Source organism: Zonotrichia leucophrys, chromosome 14, assembly GCF_028769735.1.
Source record: "Zonotrichia leucophrys gambelii isolate GWCS_2022_RI chromosome 14, RI_Zleu_2.0, whole genome shotgun sequence".
Classification (NCBI taxonomy): Eukaryota; Metazoa; Chordata; class Aves; order Passeriformes; family Passerellidae; genus Zonotrichia; species Zonotrichia leucophrys.
The window spans coordinates 8,386,032-8,405,767 of record NC_088184.1 but is presented as its reverse complement, the minus strand read 5'-3'; the positions used below and the strand labels follow the sequence as shown (position 1 = coordinate 8,405,767).

Genomic DNA, 19,736 nt, shown 5'->3' with positions numbered 1-19,736 from the left:
TTAAAATAAGGGTTTTTTTCCTAACTTCCTTACTGTGAAAAATGCATTATCAGATGGTGAAACGTGATAAAATTTGGCAGTTCTAGTTGGTTTCAATTGTTTAATCTCCATGTAGACATGAAGAAGCTCCTTCCTAATATGCTAAGTCCTGATCCAAGAGAACTTCAAAAAGCAGTTGAAGTACAGCTTTTGAGAAGTTCAGTATGTCTGGCAACAGCTGTAAACCACATAGAACAGGAGCAAAAGTGGCAGTCAATATCTGAGTAAGTTGAAATGTGCTATGAATTAATGTGAAAACTGTGAAAACCTGTTCTAGTTTGTTAAACCTAACTTTGTGTAAAGCTTCAGCATCCATGGCAGTTCTAGCTGTTGTGAGTTATAAGCTTACTGAGGAAAAATAAGATTACTTAACATGGAATTCATGTAGTTTATAAAGTACTTGAGTTGACAAAGTACTTCTGTGTCAGCGTAATAATAAAGTATTGTAACATAACTTGTATGATATTGCAACACTTTCTCACCATCCTTTTCAAGATACTGATTTTGTTTTTTCTTCAGTAATTTTGATATCACTATTCACTCTTACAGTCTAGCTAAGAACAATGACTGTCCTGATCCTTTAATTTCAGAAATCTTATCAAGTACCTGAAGCAAACCTCCCGCATTGCCATTGGGCCTTTGAGGCTTTCCACGCTCACCGTGTCTCAGTCTTTGCCAGTGTTGAGCACTCTTCAGTTGTACTGTTCTTCTGCTTTGGAAAACACTGTATGCAACAGGCTGACATCAGAGGTAATTCTGTGTGTTTAAAACCTAAATTGGGAAAATGTCTTTGCCATGTCATATTGTGGAGTATCGAATATAAAACATAGATTAATTGTTTTGATTGTTAATCGTGTTGTAAAAAGACCTCATTTAGTTTTCTTATGTGCCTTGACCCAAGTTTTTGTAAGCTTACATCTCAATTGGACTTTTCTCTATAGTTATAAATATACCTCTCTTTCAATTACACTTACAGTATTTTTGAACTGTTATTGATAATTGCCATTTGGAGTGTTGTTATTTCTTCTCTGATACATTGTAACATGCACTTAATTTACTTTCAAAACAACTTAAAAATATTCTAATAAAAAATCACTTCAGCAATTAAGAACTGAATGTCAGACTTCAACCACTATGAATGTTCTAGATGTAATTTCTAATCACTTTGTTCAGAAGACAATTCTGCTTGATTTTGAGCAGTTCTTAGTGTTGTCCTTTCGAAATCCAACATAAAACATATTTCTCTTAGTTACAGTGTGTTTACTATTATAAATAAGAATTTTTGTTGTAAAAATGGTCTTTGGTTTTAATTAATGAAAATGCATTGTAGTGAAGTTGTCTCCCAAGACAACTGTGCAACTTGTGTGCCTCTTGCAGGACTGTCTGATACCTCTCTTCAATGAAGCATTGAGGTCATGCAAGCAGCACGATGTAAGGCCATGGATGCATGCCCTGAGGTACACGGCCTACCAGAATCAGCTGATGGAAAAGCTTAAAGGTGTGTGAGCTCTCATTATGGTGTTGTGAAAAGCAAATGCAGAATTTGAACTTGTCTGCTGAAAGCAGCAGCTGTGTCTTCTTCTAGTATTTTAGATGAAGTACTTTTTAAAAGCTGAGTTTTTTCCTTCAGGTGTCTTGTTTTACTAGTCATTGTCTTGATTAGTCCTGTGATGTAGACAGTGTCAAAAAGAAAAACAACATTGTGAAGTGTTTAATAGTTGTATACTCCTCTCCTAATAACCCCTTAATTGCTCATCACTTCATACTTTAACTGCTTTCACTTTTGAACATTTCAGCATTATGAATAATGGGTCTTCACAAACAGTCATGAAAGCCATTTAAATGTGCAGTATGATAAGAAGTAATGGGAGAAAAAAGTTCTGTCAGGGGAAAAGTAGGCTTATTAGCTAAGAAGAATGGTTATAGTAGAAAATAAAATCTTTTGCCTAGCAGATAATCTATGGATAGAATTTTTGTTTCAGATGGGGTATATAAATATTCTAGGCAGAAGTCCTCTCAATCTCTAAATTTTTACTGATGCTCATGTACACAATACATTGGACAGACATTCTCTGTGTGTCAGACAGTGGTTTCATACTTTTGTTTACGATGTCCTTCTCCCTTCTTTAGAACCAACAGTCCCAATTAAAAGCCATCTCATGGAGCTGGGCTTAACAGCAGCGAAGTTTGCACGGAAGCGAGGGAACATCGCCCTGGCCACGCGGCTGCTGGCGCAGTGCAGCGAGGTGCAGCTGGGGAAAACCACCACTGCACAGGACCTAGTCCAGCACTTTAAAAAACTGTCTGCACCAGGTCAGATAGATGAAAAATGGGGTCCTGAACTTGATATTGAGAAAACAAAGTTGTTATACACAGCAGGTGAGTGTTATGTTGTAATGACTTGAGGTTTTTTTCCTTCTAACCAGGCTGATTCCCCTCACCTTGAAGTCACAATAGGGCAGTATCACTAGGAACTGATTTCATCCCATTAGCTGTTGTCTGTCTGAACATGTTTTCATACGTTTTTTCATGCTTATCATTCTTCAAAAGAGAATTTTCTATGTAAAAATATATTGCTACAAGTTTTATATGAATGTGCTGAATTTCAGAATTGTTTTAAATAATAGCAGTGTACTGAAGATCTGCTTTCCATGATATGCAGGTCAGTCAACACATGCCATGGAAATGCTGAGTTCTTGTGCCATATCTTTCTGCAAATCTGCCAAAGCTGAATATGCAGTTGCTAAATCTATTCTCACACTGGCTAAATGGATTCAAGCAGAATGGAAAGAGATCTCAGGACAGTTGAAACAAGTATACAGAGCTCAACAGCAGCAGAATCACAGTGGCCTGACTACCTTGTCTAAAAACATATACAATTTGATTGAGCTGCCAGCTGTTAATACACTGGAAGATGAATATCCTAGGATTGAAAGTGAATCTACAGGTATGTTTGTTCTCATTGTTCTTAAAAATAGTTACTGACAAATATAGTGAGGGATATAACATCAGTTATATTGATGAAGACTAAGTGCTCCATCTCTCATGTATTTGTTTTCCTAATACATGTGTCAAGGGTGTGTATCTTGTGCAAAAGGTAGCTATACACAGTTAAAAAACCTAAACTTCTTAATACTGATATTTCATATTTCTGTCACATTTTCCCCATTCAAGTAATGGTGGCCTGAGAAAGAAACTGGGATATGTTTATTTTGTATTGAGGATATCAGTTACTGTCCTGTATGTGTTTGCTTTCAGCTTGTGTATCTGCTAAAGTCTGAGTTAGATCTTTCAGGTTTAAGCACGGAGAGGATTTGTTATGAAGGCCCCCATAAGTGTGAAAAATACTTCAGGATTTTTCATTATCTTTAATCTGTAATTAATCTGAACACTTCTGCTGTTACTGCAGAATGTGTTCTCATTCCTAATTTCCAGCATTTTCTTTAAATGTTAAGATAAATTTAACTTGGATTTCATAAATAACTTCATTCCTCTCATGCAAAGTCAGAATTATTGTAGAGCTGTTTGTGGATGTTAAATAGTAGGTGCTTTCTGACTTGATGGCAAAGAACATAAATACATACGCAAATAAACACCACCACAGTGCCCTGGGTACTTCATAAAGTCTTCTCTCTGAAGCACTGCTCCTCTGGAGGTCATGAGTTCCTTCCCTCAATTCCACCTCTCTGTGAGAGAGGAAGGAATTTTAGAGTGTCAGCAGTGGTTGTTGGCAAATGGAAACTAAACTTTATTTTGAAGCTGTGTCAGACCTGAAAAATAATTGCATTTTGGAAAATTTTGAACTGTTGGGTATTAATTTTACTAAAAAAATACTGTATGCCCATAATTTTTTAGTGTTATTTTCTGTGCTAAGGAAGGCCTAAGTAGGTTTTACACTGTAACACATATTACTCCATTTCTCCCATCACAGTAAACATTGGAGTTGGAGAACCAGACTTCATCTTGGGCCAGCTGTATCACTTGTCTTCTGTACAGGCACCTGAAGTGGCCAAGTCTTGGGCAGCCCTGGCTAGCTGGGCTTACAGATGGGGCCGCAAAGTAGTTGATAATGCCAGGTAAATACAGCCTAGTGCTTGAATTTGTGCAGTACAATCGCTTTTCTTAAGATAAACCTTATCTGTGTATTTATGATTGCTCTTGTATGTGGTCTGAAGTTTGCCGTAAGCAGAGAAATGAATTTTCTCCTGGTTAGTTGCCTTTGTGAAACAAAGCTAACTTAATTCTGAGATAAAGATGATTTCTTCCTTCAAAAAGTTTTATAGATAGACTTGCAGTAGCTCCACAAATACTCATGTAATGGGGATCAATAATTCATTGACTGTTACAGTCAGGGAGAAGGTGTTCGGCTGCTGCCCCGGGAGAAGTCCGAGGTTCAGAACTTGCTCCCAGACAACGTTGCAGAGGAGGACAAAGAGAAAATCTATGGCATTCTTGGGCAGGCAGTGTGTCGGCCAGCTGGCATTCAAGTAAGTGTAGATTTGTTTGTGTGAAAAAATGTTCAGCTTCAGCATGAACTTTATTTTCCTCTTCTTGCAGTTCATGTTAACTCTTGTAAATGTCTTAAAGTTAAAATTCAGACAGCACAAGAAACCATCTGTTAGCTATGTGGTAACCCACCTGTTGGATGATCTATGGTAATGTGATCAAGTAATGCAGTTGCATGAGCTGCTAGGCAAAAACTGACTTAGGAGCTAAGATTGCTTGTAGAACTCATTGGAGGACTTAATCAAACCTGCTTTCCCTTTATTTGCATTTAGGATGAAGATATGACTCTACAAATCACTGAAAATGAGGACAATGAAGAAGATGATATGGTGGATGTGATATGGCGCCAGTTATTAACAAGTTGTCCCTGGCTTTCAGATCTTGATGAAAATGCAACAGAAGGATTAATTAAAGTCTGGAGGAAAGTTGTAGACAGAATCTTCAGTCTCTATAAACTGTCCTGCAGTGCATACTTTACATTCCTCAAACTGAATGCTGGGCAGGTTAGTGTTGATGTGGAAACCAAGTTACAAAGTTTTTTAAATGAGGTTATGAGCTATATACTTAATTTAGAGGAGTATTTCTGTTTTTCAAGGTTCCACTTGATGAAGAAGATCCCAGACTGCACTTAAGAAACACCTCTGAGCAAAGCACGGATGATGTAATTGTGATGGCAACCCTGAGACTGTTACGGTTGCTTGTGAAGCATGCTGGAGAGCTTAGACAGTATCTAGAGCATGGGCTAGAAACTACACCTACTGCTCCTTGGAGAGGTAAACATATGTTATCTAGCTGTTAAAATTGATTTTGAGACATTTTCTCTAAATGCAGAAAGCTGTTTATTGCACTTCGATAAAATTTTTATTTAAGTGTGAGGAAAGGAGACCCTGTCTTTCACTAAATGATGTCACTGAAGATGTTAAAGTCTGCCACATGCTCTGATTGTGGAGTAGATAAGTAGCACAGATTTTGATCCCCTCCTTCCCCCACCTGAAGACATAGAAAGGAGAAAGGGGATGTGGTTTGTGAAGTATTACATCACATGGCCACTCTATAAAACAAACGAGGTGGGTTTTTTCTAGTTATAGTTGGGAAAGATGTGTGACTAAAGCCACACGTTTCAGAAGTAGTTGTTTGTCATTACACTGCAGGTTCTGGTTGTTCAGGGACTTTCCCTCAAAGGTTATGGAGTTAGTGTGGGAGGCAAAGAAGAGGAGGCCACCTATTGTGAAATTGCTCTTTGTTTTGGGCTTTTTTGTAAATTGGTAAATTTGTACTTCTTTGATTTACATTCTCCCTATACAAAAATAATGGCATGCTTTTAAAAATAAAATTCTATCTTGTTTGAAGAGGAATGAAGTGAATCACCACAGGTCCCTTTCCTCTTTCTGCAGGAATTATTCCCCAGCTTTTCTCCCGCCTCAATCACCCAGAGGTGTACGTACGTCAGAGCATTTGCAACTTGCTCTGTCGAGTTGCTCAGGATTCTCCTCACCTCATCCTCTATCCTGCAATAGTGGGAACCATTTCACTGAGCAGTGAGTCCCAGACTTCAGGTATGGAGAAAAGGAAAAAGTGTTCAAATTGACTTATGCTACTATATTTTTATATTCTGGGTAGGAAGATGCTGAGGTGGTTTTTTGTTTTCTCAGTTTTGATCTTAAGAATATTTTTATTATGGGAACTCAGTGATATCCTTAATCTGATTTACCAGATTTTGCAAATTTTTCTTGTACTTCACCAGTACTTAATGGGGACCTGATGCTGAATAAACTGGAGTGATACAACTTACTGTAGCTAATATTTTATCATCTGATTTTAATTCAGGAAACAAGCTGCCTTCTGCCATCCCTACTTTGCTTGGTAATATACAAGGAGAAGAACTGTTGGGTGGTGAATGTGATGAAGGGAGCACTCCAGCTTCCCAGGAAAGTAGTAAAGATGATACAAAAGCTGGATTAAATGAAGACCAAGCGATGATGCAAGATTGCTACAGCAAAATTGTGGAGAAACTCTCTGCTGCAAATCCAACAATGGTATTGCAGGTAAATAATTCAAATGTATTGATTGGGTGCTTGAACCACAAATATGTAATTTATGTGTCTTGGGTGTTGGCCTACTGAAAGTTTGCTGTGTCTGTCTTTCTTCCAACTTGTTCATCTACTGAAACAAATCTGAATTTTAGTTCTTTTGAAAAGTGACTCTTGCTTTCTGCAGGTTCAGATGCTTGTGGCTGAGCTGCGCAGGGTCACGGTTCTCTGGGATGAGCTGTGGCTGGGAGTTCTCCTGCAGCAGCACATGTACGTCCTCAGACGGATTCAGCAGCTGGAAGATGAAGTCAAGAGGGTCCAAAACAACAACACTCTACGGAAGTATGTCTGTTTCAATAACACAGGGGATAATCATAACAAGTGTTTATTTCTGGGGAAGTAAACAGTCAAATGAATCAGCAGTGGTGTTGTTCCTGAATCCATACTATCCCAGCTGCTGCTTGCCTGGGACCTTATTTCAGGAACATTTTCTGCTGCAGTCAAATGAGTGAAACAGTCTACCTGTGAATCCATGTTGTGATTTCTTTAGTAATAGCATGTTAGAACCCAATGTATATTGTACTGTAGATGATGAGATCCTTTAGTTCTCCACTTCCAAGTCAGATGAAATGAGAATACACCATTCAGCATGCCTAATCTATTTAGGCATCACTGTAAATGCAGATATTTGGAGCAAACAAGAATATCTTAAACTGATTTTAGTTTTTTTAGTTTTTTAGTATTGAGCAAGTCTGTCATTCTTCTTCACTTGGGTTCTCCTGTGAACAGAGTAGTGGAAGAGCAGATCCATTCACTGGGCACCTGGCTAAGCTTAAGAATGCCTCTCATATTCTGTAGTCAGGACTGACATGGAATGGGAGAACAGAATGATCTGAATGTCTCTTCTTCTTTATAGTGTGGTGCATCCTCAACAAGTAGTAGTAAAAAGGTCCTTTAATAAAGGAAATCAGTTGCTTAAAGTGATTTCTGCTCAGAGCTTCTAATCAGAGTTTCTGGTGGTGAACAATGCATTTCAAATTTTTTTTTTTTAAGTGTGGTTCAGAGGAACACTTACTCAATATGGAATGAAATAATCTTCATTTTAATATGATCATAACTGAAGACCTCATTTTAGAGAAGTAATAATTTTTGTGAGTTCTTCAATGTCTGTTATTGTTTAATGCTGTCCTTATAGAACTTGGTTTTATGGCATTAAGAAGAGGTTTTTGTGTGTTTTTTATAACAGGGAGGAGAAAATAGCAATCATGCGTGAGAAGCACACAGCTCTGATGAAGCCCATTGTGTTTGCTCTGGAGCACGTGAGGAGCATCACTGCAGCTCCTGCAGAAACTCCTCATGAGAAATGGTTTCAGGATAACTATGGAGATGCAATTGAAAATGCGCTAGAGAAGCTTAAGAATCCTTTGAATCCTGCTAAACCTGGAAGCAGCTGGCTCCCATTTAAAGAGGTATCACATGCAAGAGGAAGAGTACAATGTGGGATGCTGTCAGCTTTGGGAGCAGAGGGCTTTCTTTTAAATACTGTCTTTCTGAAACTCTGGTATTTGTGTTTAGTTGATTTAAGTTTTAACAAGTTAATTCTGTTTATCTAAGCATAGTCCTTGGGCTGTGCAGCAACCTTCAAATGATCAACCCTTTCCACTGGTCCTTTCTCAATTATGTCATCTTTTCTAGTTTATGGATCTGAAGAGAAACTAAATATTCACTTGTCTCTCCAGAGCCAGCCTGGTGTTTTTAAAACCAGAACAGAGGTTTTACAGGCAAATAGACCTTTTTTGCTTGTGCTTCCTCTTCTGCTTTGCAGAGCAGACAAGCATTCAGCTATATAAACAGGAGGTTGCTGAATGCTGCTGCCTGTAACCACAGCTCAGATATTTATAAATACAGGACCAAACCTCTTGAGGAGCATGATTTGTTGTGATTTTACTTCTTGTCACTGCACAGGGTATATTTGCTGCATAGAAGATGTTGTTTAGTTTTTGTAATCTTCATCCTAAACTGTGGATTAGCAGCATGGCAAGGGTGCCAAGGGGTTTAGGAAAAACCTTTGTTTTCTAGAAGATGACCATCATTAAGTCTGGTTTGATGGTGTTTTTCTTCTTACTTCTAACTGTTAAGGTGAATGTCAGCCTAAAAGGAAAAAACTTTCTTTGGCATAGGTAATGCTGAGCTTGCAGCAAAGAGCACAGAAACGGGCTAGCTATCTCTTAAGGCTTGAAGAAATCAGTCCTTGGCTGGCTGCCATGATGAACACTGAGATAGCACTTCCTGGAGAGGTGTCCACCAGGGACACAGTCACCATCCACAGTGTGGGCAGCACCATCACCATCCTGCCAACCAAAACCAAACCTAAAAAGTTGCTCTTCCTGGGTTCAGATGGGAAGAACTATCCCTACCTGTTCAAAGGTAAGTAATAGAATTTTTCTCATACCAGGTACTGTCTCTTGTTATAAATTAGACTGTATTAAAGTTAGGAAGATTGTGTGGTGCAACTCTAGTTTTATTTGCCTGAATGATAAAGAGAAAGAGGAGTTGGAAGCATTTGCTCTCTCTCTTCCCTACCTCGCACTTCACCAGATATTTTTCAAGGAATTTTGCCATGTGAAACTGTAAGTCAAATCTCTTCTTTACAAGGCTTTCATCAGAAGCAATGCTCTGCTTGGATGTTGATAGGATTAGCTGGATGCAATTTTCCAGAAGCTTAATGTAGCCCCTAAAAGACAACTTTAGAGACTTGTTTTGCCTGCAAGGGAAAGGCCTGTTTGTTATGTTGTAACTATTGTGTGTACTGCTCACACAGCAAGCTGGCATAAACTGGTAGGTAAATGCCATGTAAACACTTTGCTTTAGGCCAAACAACTCATCCTTAATCTACATATTATGAAGATATTCACAGTCTGAAATGTAGTAGGTTTAAAAAAAACCACTAAATTTTGGGCTTTAGGAGAATTCTTTTATTTAGAAGCTAAATTTTAAACCAATTTCTTGCAGGTTTGGAAGACTTGCACCTAGATGAGAGGATCATGCAGTTCTTATCCATTGTGAACACCATGTTTGCCACGATCAACCGGCAAGAGACGCCGCGGTTCCACGCGCGGCACTACTCGGTGACACCCCTGGGGACAAGGTCAGGCCTCATCCAGTGGGTGGATGGAGCCACGCCTCTCTTTGGGCTGTACAAGCGCTGGCAGCAGCGGGAAGCTGCTCTGCAGGCACAAAAGGTAACACTCTGTCCTGAGCTAAGTGGAGCAAGGCAGAGGAGAAATGCTTGTTTTGATTTGCTTTGTGATTCTAAGTCACGTGGTCTTACAAGGATTGTTTTGTTCATAATAATGCAGGAGGGTTCTGTGTGTTCATGTATCTTGGGACTTCACCAGAAGTCAATAAAATTGCATGTCTATTATTTAGATATAATCACAGTATGTAACATAAAAATGCTCTTCTGGCATGATAATTCAAGAGAACTGTTTTTTACAAATAGAATTAACCTTGGTTGAAATAATTTTAGTTCTATATCTTGTTTACTCATTTCATTCTAAATACAGTCTTTGCAGTTATATTTATGAGATCTACTTTGAGAGTAGAATTAGGCCAAAACAATGTGTTTTCAATATATTTAGACCTTAACTACTGAATTTTGAAAGCAGTCTTTGAGCTGAAGAAGTCATACACAGTCAAGGCATTGATTTCATATTTCATTCTCACCAAAACTGAATTTGGGTTATGTTTCTGTGCTAATACATCCACTAACATTTTTATCTCTTCTAGGCCCAGGACTCTTACCAGACCCCTCAGAACCCTGGAATAGTTCCTCGACCCAGTGAACTTTACTACAGTAAAATTGGACCTGCTCTAAAGGCAGTTGGGCTTAGTCTCGACGTGTCACGTCGTGACTGGCCCTTGAATGTCATGAGGGCTGTTCTGGAGGAGCTGATGGAAGCAACTCCCCCGAATCTCCTTGCCAAGGAGCTCTGGTCATCCTGTACCACACCAGATGAGTGGTGGAGAGTTACACAGGTGAGTTACAACAGCTGTATTTTACATAGGAGAGGCTGTGGTTTTAATGGGATGTGGGGCACCAACTGCCTGAGGTGTGGTACTTGTGAGTTTGGAGAGCTGGTGCTGCTGTGAGTCTGATGAAATGTTGGCAATTGTGCCATTGAATTTAAACATGGGTATAGACCAGATAAGTCTATGTTATTATGCTAGAGTTATCAGCCAATAAAATGAAAACTCTTGTGAGATACCATCAAACAACAAATAGAAAACTGCTTGGAAATAAGTTGGGCTTGATTTGTTTTACACTAACACTTAAAATAATGTTTTAAGATGGTAGGCAGTCCAATGTGTTGGCAGAGGATTCCCACAAATAATTTTTTCCTGAAACTCTCTTTTAAGTCGTATGCAAGATCCACTGCAGTTATGTCCATGGTTGGCTACATCATTGGTCTTGGAGACAGACATCTGGATAATGTTCTTATAGATATGACTACAGGAGAAGTTGTCCACATAGATTATAATGTTTGCTTTGAAAAAGGTAATTTAAAAAATGCTCTATGTTATTCAAATAAAAGGTTTTCTTTCTTGGCAATTAAAAGAAACAACTTAATTTTTTATCTTGAAGGGAAGAGCCTTAGGGTGCCGGAGAAGGTTCCGTTCCGGATGACACACAACATTGAAACAGCGCTGGGAGTGACAGGAGTGGAGGGGGTGTTCAGGCTTTCTTGTGAGCAGGTATGGTTGGAGATCTGAAAACTGGGGGCCATCACTGGCCAAATATTGTCTTAGAACTTTGCTGCATTTTGCTGCTGTTTTATAGAGCCTTCACCTTTCTGCTGTGATTTTAATTGGCCCTACTTTAGCTATACCCTGTGGTAGGTATTTAAGAAACATGAGATTGTCTGATCAATGCACATGCCAGTAGTGGTACAACTATAATTTAGTGTGAAAGGGGGACTTTTAATTGTAGATTAAAATGTTTTGTTTTTCCTGAATTTTTTTTGAGATGTTTTGTTTGCCCTCTTCCTTTGGAACTCATCCTGTAAAAACATGACAGATATGTTTTTAAAAAGAAAAATGCTCTGAAGAAGGGAGATTTTCCCTCCTTAAGTGTCTGTGGCTTGTGCATAGAGTTTGTGTGGAAGGCTAGATCTTCTACAGGCTTAGCTGCATTTGTACCTCCTGTGGTGTTTTTCCTGTCTCTGTAGTAGTTAGGCATAACTACCACTATCCATGGTGGATTTCTGTACCCACTCAAGTGCAGTGTTTTGTCTCTAAGTTTCCACTACTCTGCAAGGATAACACAGAATCACAACGAGTCTGTTTAAAATACGATGCAGGTCCTGCATATAATGCGGCGTGGGAGAGAGACTTTGCTTACACTGCTGGAGGCTTTTGTTTATGATCCACTGGTGGACTGGACAGCTGGAGGAGAGGCAGGATTTGCTGGGGCTGTCTATGGTGGTGGTGGCCAGCAGGCTGAAAACAAACAGAGCAAAAGGGAAATGGAAAGGGATATTACACGGAGTCTCTTTTCCTCGAGGGTGGCAGAGATAAAGGTGAGTTTACTGCAATAATTTTCTATTTTTAAACCAAAGTAGACTCTGCACTTTCATTTTATTTATTTGCATTTTGGGAATGGGGGAAGATGGGGTCATATATCAGCAACAGTTCATGAATTTTATTATGATAAATTCAGTTTATGTGAAGGGAGGTGATTACATTGAACTTGCAAGTATTTAATTTTCAGTTTCTGCATGCTTAATTCTAAAATATGTTTTAGTGCTTTGCTTGAATCTGGGCTAGGAGAATAACAATAGAGGTTTAGAGAGCAGTTTAAATAAAGAATGTCTGTTAAGATTTGGCAGTTGTAGCACTGGAAGCAGTGCTAGATGAATGGCATTGTTGAAGGGTTAAGTTCTGCCATATCCTTACCTTCTGCTGCCAGTTGGATTTAGTGCAGTTGGTAACATCTGTGTCTTGATTGCAGGTTAACTGGTTTAAGAACAGAGATGAAATGCTTGCTGTGCTGCCAAAACTGGACAGTAGTTTAGAAGAGTACCTGAACCTGCAGGAGCAGTTAACAGATGTAGAAAAGTTGCAAGGAAAACTACTGGAAGAGATAGAATTTCTGGAAGGTGCAGAAGGAGTGGATCATCCCTCCCACACACTTCAGCACAGGTATGGAGGAGCCAGGAGTTCTGTCAGAAATCTCACAGTTCAATACAGATTGTGTTTTAGCAATGTGCTTATGGGTTAAATGTTAGAAATCTGTACATGAGTGAATAGCTGGGTAAAAGCTATTGCAGTAAGCAGGTCTCTCCTGGTACAGAACTACTGGAACCTTTTCCTACTGAATAATCTTATTTATGTCCTGCACCTCATACTCCATCAATATAACTTGTGCTAGTCCAAGTTCCCCACTTGATCCTCAAGACAAGAGAGAGAATGTTCTGAAAGTGGTGTCTCATCAATATAATTCACTTAAGGGAGCGATTGATAAATAGCACAAAAATATTTTCTTGTAGGTTTCTAATTATTTTTTTGAAGATTATTTGAAATTAATCAAGTATTTCAGAATTGCATGAATAGGCACAGGCATTAATTAGTTTGTAGGAAAACAGAATTAATTAATAATGCAACACTGTTAGTTTAATGTGATTGATGAGAACATGTTTATTTCCTGGTTAACAGTTGTATTGTCCAATATTGTTCTGTATTCTATAGTGTTGAGTATTTTCTTTCTCATAGTACTTACTTGATTCTGTGGCTTCAATAATTCAGGTATTCTGAGCACACACAGTTGCAGTCTCAACAAAGAGCTGTCCAGGAAGCCATCCAGGTGAAGCTGAATGAGTTTGAGCAGTGGATAACCCATTACCAAACTGCCTTCAGTAATTTAGAGGCAACACAACTTGCAAGTCTGCTCCAAGAAATCAGCACACAAATGGACCTAGGTACAAAATTGTATTTCTGAGGGTGGTTTTAATGGTTTGAAAATAACTTGAGTTTAATATCAGGAGGCATTATGAGTATCCTCTAACTTAAAGGCAATGATCTGTATGTAATAAGTTAAAAGAAAGGGGCTTGTTTGAAGGGTGGTTTAGAGCACTTTAAGGTTTCAGTGCCAAGCTGTCTGAAGGAACTTGTCTGTCTTATCCTACCTGGGCATTACATTCTCTTACCTTGTGCTCAAAATTCTCAATATGAATTCTCTATGCTTCCTTTATCACAAGTTTAAAAAAAAAAATTTGAAAAAGTGTTAATGCTCAGTATTTGTATGGTATAAAATGTGTTTTCAGACATATCTTTATTTATAACCTTCTTTCTTAAAAGGTCCTCCAAGTTATGTCCCAGCAACAGCATTTCTGCAAAATGCAGGCCAGGCACATCTAATCAGCCAGTGTGAACAGCTGGAAGGAGAGGTTGGTGCTTTTCTGCAGCAGAGAAGATCTGTGTTACGTGGCTGCCTGGAACAGCTGCACAACTATGCAACAGTGGCTCTGCAGTACCCAAAGGCTGTGTTCCAGAAGCACCGAATAGAGCAGTGGAAAACCTGGATGGAAGAGCTCATCTGTAACATGACAATAGAGAGATGTCAGGATATCTTTAGGAAGTAAGTTGACAGAATAATGGCTTGTTCAAAGAACATAATTTTCAAGCTACTACCCTAATTTTATCATTTAAATAAATACTTTTGTAAGGACCTATCTAATTATAAAGCAAACCAACATTAAGTTGTAATTCTAGAAATTTAGAGTGAATATGAAAAACTGCTTTAAAAATACCGTTCCAGAATTTAATCTGTGTACTTCAACGAGAAAATTAAGTAGCATTGTCCTGTAATGAACAAATGGAGCATTCACCTTTGTGGCTTCAGAGTAGTGATAGTTTGAGTTTTAGAAACTTCTAGTATTTAAAAATCAATAAGGAAAGTGGTTTTTTTAATCTAGTAGATTTTCAAGTAGTGTCTGGTTCTTTTTGTCTTGTTAAATCAAGTTGTTTCAACATTATTATGGCTTGACTTAAGAGATCTAGATTATATTTGAGCATTTCCTCTGAAATCTCTTTCTTTTTATCTTCTATGCATTCTTTGCTTCAAGGACAGCTGTCTTATGTCCTTACAAATAGGTGTGGAATATGGTGCATTTTAAGACCTTATAAAAGCATTGTTAGGGGAGTCATCGACCTCTTGCACTATTTAGAGTTAAGAATCACAGAATCACAGAATAATGAGGTTGGAAGAGACCTCTAAGATCAGAGTCCAACCTATGCCCTCACACCTCAAGTAGCCTATAGCACCATGTCCAGTCTTTGTTTAAACACATCCAGAGATGGTGATTCTACCACCTCCCTGGGAAGAGCATTCCAGTACTTTATTATTCTTGGGGTGAAATTTTTTTCCTAATATCCAGCCTATCCCTTCCCTGGCATAGCTTGAGACTGTGTCCTCAGTGCTGCCTGGTGGGAGAGCCCAACCCCACCTGTGTGCAGCCTCCCTTCAGGAAGGTGTAGAGAGCAATAAGGTCACCTCTGAGCCTCCTCTTCTTCAGGCTAAACAACCCCAGTTCCTTCAAACGTTCCTCATAGGGCTTGTGTTCCAAGCCCCTCACCAGCCTTGTTGCCCTCCTCTGGATGTGCTCAAGCATCTCAACATCCTTTCCAAACTGAGGGGCCAGAACTGGGCACAGTAGGTGATTTAGGAATGGTTCAAATGTGATGTTCACAGGGGTTCCAGGATGAGGGAAGAGATGAGAATCTTGACTCCATGTTTCAGAAGGCAGATTTATTAGTTTATGATATATATATTTGTTTATTAAAACTACACTAAAAGAATAGAAGAAAGGATTTCATCAGAAGGCTTGAAAGGAAAGGAATGGAATGATAATAAAATCTTGTGACTCACCAGACAGTCCAAGACAGCTGGACTGTGATTGCCATCAATTAGAAACAACCACGTCAGACCAATCAAAGATGCACCTGCTGCATTCCACAGCAGCAGATAATTATTGTTGTTTTTTCCTCTGAGGCCTCTCAGCTTCTCAGGAAAAAAATCCTGGCAAAGGCATTTTTCAGAAAATATCATGGCTACAGAACATGGAGTTTTTCCTTCCTGCAGTGCAGAAAGCAGGGCAGTGCTTTCAGAGAGAAGGGCAGCGTGGTCAGTGTGTGTGTGTTGCACAGGTACGAGATGCAGTACGCGCCCCAGCCCGCGCCCAGCGTGTGCCAGTTCATCACGGCCACGGAGATGACGCTGCAGCGCTACGCGGCCGACATCAACAGCCGCCTGATCCGGCAGGTGGAGCGCCTCAAGCAGGAGGCCGTCACCGTGCCCGTGTGCGAGGAGCAGCTCAAGGAGATCGAGCGCTGCATCAAAGTGTTCCTGCACGAGAACGGCGAGGAGGGCTCGCTCAGCCTGGCCAGCGTCATCATCTCTGCTCTCTGCGCCCTCACCAGGTGAGTTCCCTGGGTAGAGTTCCTGCTGGAGGCCTGTTGTATTGCACTAAATAGTTTGTTTAGTTGTTGTTTTGCACTGGGTGATTGGAAATTTGTACTGAGTATGTTATGTCATGTAGATTGTTATTTCTCTTCTCCCATCACATGGTCTTTCCCTCTGCTAGACCTACCCCCTGGTGGTTTGGGCTCTGGTTACCCCTCTCCTTGCCCCTCCTCAGTGGTATCCCACTGGATATGGTTCTCTTCCCCTGCCCCCATTCCCTCGGGTATAAAGGTCTCCTGCAAGAAGGTCACACCCTCTTTTCCACCTGGGAGATCACCAGAGCCTGAAGTGTCCCTTCCCAGGCCAATAAACGGGACACTCGTCCCCACGTGGAGAAGAGCGTTTCTCTTTGTCCACGTAAGACTGCGTGGGCCAGGGTCCATGGCTAGCCAGAGTGGACTCAGACAACAGCTCAAGAGACACGGATTCTTACAGAGGCCACATGACAGGAACAGTCATTGATGGATTCTGTGAGGAGAGCAGCAGCAGGCACCGTGTCTAAGTGTCTCTGTTCATCCAGGCGAAACCTGATGATGGAAGGTGCAGCGTCCAGTGCCGGAGAGCAGCTGGTTGATTTGACATCCAGAGATGGAGCCTGGTTCCTGGAGGAGCTTTGCAGCATGAGTGGCAATGTCACGTGCCTCGTGCAGCTGCTGAAGCAGTGCCATCTTGTACCCCAGGACTTGGACATTCCCAACCCCATGGAAGCATCAGAAGCTGTTCACTTAGCCAATGGAGTATATATCTCACTTCAGGTGAGTCTTTTGTTACTTTTCCCCCATCCTTCAAGCTTCAGCGAAGTCATTCTTAATAGATTCTTCCTTAGTGGGCTAAATGTTTGTCTATGATGCTGCTGAGATTTTTTTCACAAGTCTTGCTCCTGATTGCTGTATTTGGTTGAGCTGAATAGGCATTTGCTTCTGTTATTTATGTTTTTATTGGTTATAAGAAACTGTTTAGATCTATACATGACAAATTACAAAAAACTGCTGTCAAGTAAGTAACCACGAGGAAGATGTTGGTATCAGCTTTATAGGCACACCAGCTTCATGTCTCCTTTTCATTTTTCTGTTCTCTTGCTGGCAGTCCAGATCAACTTCCAAACTCTTCAAAATGTGTTCTTTCTGTTTTCTGCTCCTGCTAAACTTTACTTATTTTCACCTCAATCAAATAGTTTCAAATAAACTCAGAAAAGCTGTTGTACAGGCCCCTGTCTCCAATATTGGGTAGGAGAAAAATGCATTTATAATTTTGTGATTCAGAAATGTTTCCACATTAATAAAACATAAAAAACCTATGAAGGGCAGTCTGAGTGAAATATCTGCTGAAAACTAATGTGCTTTATAAACTGTGGCTGGTTAAATAGATTTTTTGAGGCTTTTGATTCCATTGTATTGATTTGAGAAATATTTTCCTCTCAAGCTGCACCATTTGGATTTTCATCACTTTATTTTTTTCCCTCTTTGAAGTTGTAACATTTCAGAACTGTTTCAGAAATGTGCATGGCAGCAGTTTCACTGCATTGCAGTGGGGATCTTTCACCCACACATTGTTGTCCTCCCTGTGAGCTCTTAGATAAGATGTACTCACTGAGCTCCCTGCTCACTTGGCAGTCAAGATAACCAATCCTTTTGGTGTGTTTCATCTCCTCTTGGAGACAGAGCATGTTGGTTCTTTCTGTAGCTGCCTTTAGCCCTCTGCTGCATTCTTCTGGGGGGAATTGCTCTGTGCCACTTAAGGTACTGGTTTTTTTCCTTGCATTGATTTCTGTGGCAAAATTATCACTCCCTGGCAAGTTTCTGCTGCTATTTCTTTGTCTAGTTCAATCAGTTTAGCAAATCATAAATTCATTAAATAATTTAATTTGCTTATAGTTATGTAATGGAAAAGAAAAGCTGACATTGATGAAAGCAATTCACAAATTCTGAGCTCTGTGCCCCCCAGCCTCTGCTGGGGATAACTGCCGGGTATTGCTGCTGGTGCTGTGGAGATGGTTGTTGTTACATTGCTACAAATGTCAAAGCTTTGGCTTTGTACAGGGTTTAATGTATTCCTGATTTCTTCAAAGTTGATCCAAGAGCAGACTTTTGACTCTTGGCTGACCACCATCATGTTATATTTTAGATAATGTCTGCTGCATGGTAGTGTAGTACTAAAATGATAAAAGATGTTGCATGTGATATTTTTTTGAGGGGAAAAGTTCTTACTTTTTCATACCTACTTCCCAACAGGAATTGAACTCCAACTTCAGGCAAATCATTTTCCCTGAAGCACTGAGGTGCTTAATGAAAGGAGAGTACACTTTAGAAAGTATGCTCCATGAGCTGGATAATCTCATAGAGCAAACAACTGATGGAGTCCCTTTGCAAACGCTGGTTGAATCTCTTCAAGCCTACTTAAGAAATGCTGCTATGGGTATAGAGGAGGAGACACACACTCATTACATTGATGTTGCAAGGTAAATCACTTTTTTTAGTTCAGGTATGAGAGAGTGAAGATTGAAGAACATTAATTTGTCTAAAATTATTTTTTGTTTGATGTACAGGCTTTTCTTGCCCAAGAATACCTTCAGCAGAGTGCAGGGTATAAAGTGTGCACTTGTTTCCTCCTCTGTGTTTGTGTGTTTATCCTCCATATCCACAGAAATATGGAGATGTGGCAATTTACATTTACATCTGCTTAAAACTGACTTTTGGTAGTCAACTTCTTCCAAATATGTAGTTGTGATTTTATATTTGAAGTGAAAGGATACTAAAAATAAGAACTTGTTCATTAGTTTGTGGGAGGAACCTGTGAAAGGGAGAGCTTGTAACCATGGCACTCCTCATCAGGAGTGTTTGATGAGCAGCTTTTCCTTAATGAGTCAGTGACTTGATTAAAAAAGCAAAATGAGAAAAAACACTGAGCAAACAAAGACTTGGGCATCTTGTAATGTGGGACAGTAAATTTCTGGGTAGATGCTTGGAACACAACAAGCCAATTCAAAATCTGCAAGTGGTGTTTCCCTTGAGCCGGTTGTGGTGGGTCCATCAGTGGTACAGTGAATCTGTGGAATCAGTCAGTTTAAGAAAATTCTGTTTATTGTGGACTAAGCGAAACCATGTAAATTTTCTTTCTTTTTTTCCTGTTAAGAGTACTTCATGCTCAGTATGGTGAACTGATTCAGCCCAGAAATGGTTCAGTTGATGAAACTCCCAAAATGTCAGCTGGTCAGATGCTTTTGGTAGCTTTTGATGGAATGTTTGCTCAAGTGGAAACTGCCTTTGGTTTATTGATTGAAAAGGTATGGATTTGTTCTTTTTGGAGTACTGCTTGAGTCAGCATTAGGAAACCTCCAAAAAAGCCAAACTAATTAATTTCCTTTACATTGCTCAGCTAAACAAGATGGAGATACCTCTTGCTTGGCGTAAGATTGACATAATCAGGGAAGCCCGCAGCACCCAGGTTAACTTCTTTGATGATGACAATAATCGGCAAGTGCTGGAGGAGATCTTCTTTCTGAAGAGACTGCAAACAATTAAAGAATTTTTCAGGCTCTGTGGTACCTTTTCTAAGACACTGTCAGGTAAATAAATAAATGTTATCAAATATTCAGTGTGCCTTTATCCACTTCTCATCCTGTTCAGAAGAACATAAAGTAG

General features: G+C 39.7%; 1 protein-coding gene across 2 annotated transcripts in view; it reads left to right on the top strand.

The window, feature by feature from the left end:
• The window catches only part of SMG1 (SMG1 nonsense mediated mRNA decay associated PI3K related kinase), a 60,869-nt gene that overhangs the window by 32,587 nt on the left and 8,546 nt on the right, over positions 1–19,736 (top strand). For both annotated transcript variants that reach the window (XM_064725507.1, XM_064725506.1), the window contains 27 exons: positions 116–263; positions 630–789; positions 1,417–1,537; positions 2,170–2,418; positions 2,702–2,986; positions 3,971–4,115; positions 4,388–4,526; positions 4,818–5,048; positions 5,141–5,318; positions 5,940–6,101; positions 6,373–6,590; positions 6,763–6,917; positions 7,822–8,044; positions 8,756–9,002; positions 9,588–9,817; positions 10,365–10,613; positions 10,995–11,133; positions 11,221–11,330; positions 11,936–12,154; positions 12,586–12,776; positions 13,380–13,552; positions 13,932–14,211; positions 15,780–16,052; positions 16,616–16,850; positions 18,327–18,553; positions 19,228–19,378; positions 19,471–19,660. In XM_064725507.1, the coding sequence (XP_064581577.1) occupies positions 116–263; positions 630–789; positions 1,417–1,537; positions 2,170–2,418; positions 2,702–2,986; positions 3,971–4,115; positions 4,388–4,526; positions 4,818–5,048; positions 5,141–5,318; positions 5,940–6,101; positions 6,373–6,590; positions 6,763–6,917; positions 7,822–8,044; positions 8,756–9,002; positions 9,588–9,817; positions 10,365–10,613; positions 10,995–11,133; positions 11,221–11,330; positions 11,936–12,154; positions 12,586–12,776; positions 13,380–13,552; positions 13,932–14,211; positions 15,780–16,052; positions 16,616–16,850; positions 18,327–18,553; positions 19,228–19,378; positions 19,471–19,660 (5,328 nt within the window). The remainder of the gene's footprint in view (positions 1–115; positions 264–629; positions 790–1,416; positions 1,538–2,169; positions 2,419–2,701; positions 2,987–3,970; positions 4,116–4,387; positions 4,527–4,817; positions 5,049–5,140; positions 5,319–5,939; positions 6,102–6,372; positions 6,591–6,762; positions 6,918–7,821; positions 8,045–8,755; positions 9,003–9,587; positions 9,818–10,364; positions 10,614–10,994; positions 11,134–11,220; positions 11,331–11,935; positions 12,155–12,585; positions 12,777–13,379; positions 13,553–13,931; positions 14,212–15,779; positions 16,053–16,615; positions 16,851–18,326; positions 18,554–19,227; positions 19,379–19,470; positions 19,661–19,736) is intronic.